This window comes from Anneissia japonica, unplaced genomic scaffold (genome assembly GCF_011630105.1).
Source record: "Anneissia japonica isolate Jap-2015-1 unplaced genomic scaffold, ASM1163010v1 scaffold652_len952628_cov199, whole genome shotgun sequence".
Classification (NCBI taxonomy): domain Eukaryota; kingdom Metazoa; phylum Echinodermata; class Crinoidea; order Comatulida; family Comatulidae; genus Anneissia; species Anneissia japonica.
This window is the reverse complement of record NW_022757608.1, coordinates 586,599-589,665: the sequence shown is the minus strand read 5'-3', so window position 1 is coordinate 589,665 and position 3,067 is coordinate 586,599. Positions and strand designations below refer to the sequence as shown.

At 31.3% G+C, this 3,067-nt stretch overlaps 1 protein-coding gene across 2 annotated transcripts in view; it reads left to right on the top strand.

Moving 5' to 3' along the window:
- Positions 1-1,116, top strand: part of LOC117124831 (protein O-mannosyl-transferase TMTC4-like) — a 17,446-nt gene extending 16,330 nt beyond the window's left edge. For both annotated transcript variants that reach the window (XM_033271162.1, XM_033271164.1), the window contains one exon: positions 1,000-1,116. In XM_033271162.1, the coding sequence (XP_033127053.1) occupies positions 1,000-1,079 (80 nt within the window). In that variant the 3' untranslated portion in view covers positions 1,080-1,116. The remainder of the gene's footprint in view (positions 1-999) is intronic.
- The last annotated feature ends 1,951 nt before the right edge of the window (positions 1,117-3,067 follow it).

Below are 3,067 nucleotides of genomic sequence, written 5' to 3'. Positions count from 1 at the left end.
AATTACAAACAATAATATACATTAACATTACTATTTTGGCTTATAATTTATTATACTTTTTGCATGTTGTGCAATTATTTTGCTCATTAATTTGTACTTACTGGATTGTAGGCACTATTAAACAATTACAAACAATATCATACAATGACATTACTATTTTGCTTATAATTTATTATACTTTTTGTATCTTGTGCAATTATTTTGCTCATTAATTTGTACTTACTGGATTGTAGGCACTATTAAACAATTCGCTCTTGACTTTTTAATATCTTTTCGTGTTCCTTTGGCCAGGCATCAAAACAATTGCAGTACATAAAAAAAATAATGGAAGCTTTTGTCGAATAGATAGAACTCAAATGACCATCATACACTATCAGTAATTTGGTGCATAGTGTGGAATTGAAAAATTATATTGAACATCATACAATGACATTAACTATTTGGCTTATAATTTATTATACTTTTTGCATGTTGTGCAATTATTTTGCTCATTAATTTGTACTTTCTGGATTGTAGGCACTATTAAACAATTACAAACAATATCATACAATGACATTACTATCTTGGCTTATAATTTATTATACTTTTTGTATGTTGTGCAATTATTTTGCTCATTAATTTGTACTTACTGGATTGTAGGCACTATTTAAACAATTCGCTCTTGACTTTTTAATATCTTTTCGTGTTCCTTGTACATGTTATGTCCGATATCTCTTGTTTTCAAGGTACATCACACATGTAAATTATAGTGCAATTGTGAGTAAATTGATCATTTTGTGTCATCAGATGGTAGCAGTAAATCAACTGTAAAAATGATTTAGTTATCATATGTCTACCACATTTGCTTGCTTACATTGCCTCAGACCTAAATATTATTATTCAAATTAGATTTGTAAAATATAGATTTCCTATTTGGCAATAGAAAGAATATGAGTATGGTGACTCCAAAGAATGACAAATGTGAGGCCATAATTGATTCTACATTTTGTTCTTTATTAGAACCTTGTCAAGAATTTGGGAGAGTACCTCAAAACTCATTGCTGCGAAGCAGCCAATTCATATTCTCGACAGCAATTTGACCTCTGAAAGGTCATTGTTTGTCAAAAAACAATCGCCTAAGACAACTGAAAAGCGGAGTTTCGTTCTGCCGGGTAAAATCAATTACTCGTACCAACGTCGGCATGTCGCGACGCTAGAGTACTATTCAGCGTTTTTATTATATTTCTAGGTTTCCTATTTCTGCGTTTAATCGGCTCATGTCTCTACCACAATATTTTGAGGCCAATATTATTTACGAACCCAGTTAAACTTATTTACTAGCTTATTTCAACGTGCTAATTATTACATTTAGGCGACGCTTGTTGTAGACTGGCATAGTGTTTTCGGAAATAAATACCATTTTATACACATGCGCCGATCGATTCGCCAGCAGCGAGTCATCGCCAGCAGCAGCGAGTCGCCAGCAGAGTGATGTCACTGCAGCAAAACACTATTGTACACGGTACCAACGCTGTTCTAATATAGACAATGGGTCGTGCTCATATTATTTGTTATATTTTTATTATTCATTATTTTCACTTGACTTGCATAAATAATTTTGTTTGAAGAACATTTTATGCAGTTGTACTTCGTAGCACTTCACTTGCAATTTGCAATTTCTAGTAATAATCATTAGTCACTCCTTATCCAAACCAGTAATTGTGGTTGGCTGTATATATTTTTGCTATTTAAAAAGTTGATTGAAGGTGGATGTCTGTATTTTAGACTGTAAAACTTACTGTATACAATAACATTATATTTTGGTGTAACTTTAGTTTCAGTTTGGTGGACGTTATAATACAGTAGCATTACAGTTTGGTGTAGAAACATTATTTTGTAGAATAATAAATATGTATTTAGAACATATTTTCGGAACTAAATAACATTTTAATATTGCTGTGATTGTGACTTCGTGTCAACATGATTTTAAGACATACTGTACCTAAATACAACATTTATGTTACCATAACATTTTGTGTTTATTTATGTTACCATAACATTTTGTGTTTGCTGAGTTATTGCTACAAAAATTCTTTAGTTGGTCAGGCCTATCAGCCAATTTAAAGTCTGTGTCTGTGTGTATTCGTTTGTTAATTGGCAAGCGAATTCCTTTTTTTTTTTCTAATTTTAAATTGAAATCTCTACATACAAAATTATTACAGATCAAACATAGAATTTCATTTTTCACATTTTTGTTTTCCACCCAAACAGTATGTCTTCAATTCATAAAGAATGAAGCCTCTTAAATATAAAACCATTTCAATGTTTATTACACATAAGATTGAAGACCTAATGTGTCAGACATAATGACACCTGCTGTAAAATACATCTCATCTTTTATAGGAATGCTTCTGTAATGCACTTATTCTCAGAATTCCAATTCCATTTTTAAAAGCCAATATGCAATATTTACAGTAAGTGCTGGTGATTAATTAATCAAATTTTTGTCAGCCCTCAAAAGGAGCCAATTACTAAAACATTAGGGTGATTATTTGATAGATTCAGACTTTTCAATTTCATCTGGGTTCTAGTCGGCCTATAGTTTCAATGCAGCAGGAAATTTGTTATTTTTTTACAAATGTATCATCAGCCAAATTGCCAAATCCTAATACAAGCTGAATTTTTCTAAATATTTTCTATCCAAAATTAGCCAAAGGCTAATGGAATTGAAGTTATCATTGCCAATTTTTTGTTTTTGTTTTGGCTAATTAAATTTCTATTTGGCTAATTATTTTGATACCGAATTAGCCAAATTGCTAAATATTTATTTTTTGGCAATCTTAAACTCTAACAATTCCTATCTAAAAGTATATCAATTGCTTGTCAGTTGTCACAATGAATTTTTCACTGTGTATATAAATATTTTTGAATGCTGGGTCAATGGAAACAAGGGTACGTTAAACCTAACATAAATCGCTTTGTACATTGTCAGTCCTCTTGGTGCCAAACACACGATTCCACAACTTCGGAAGACTTGAATCCAATCATGTCAGACTGAATATCATGCTTGTCTGTGCGGATCCACGTA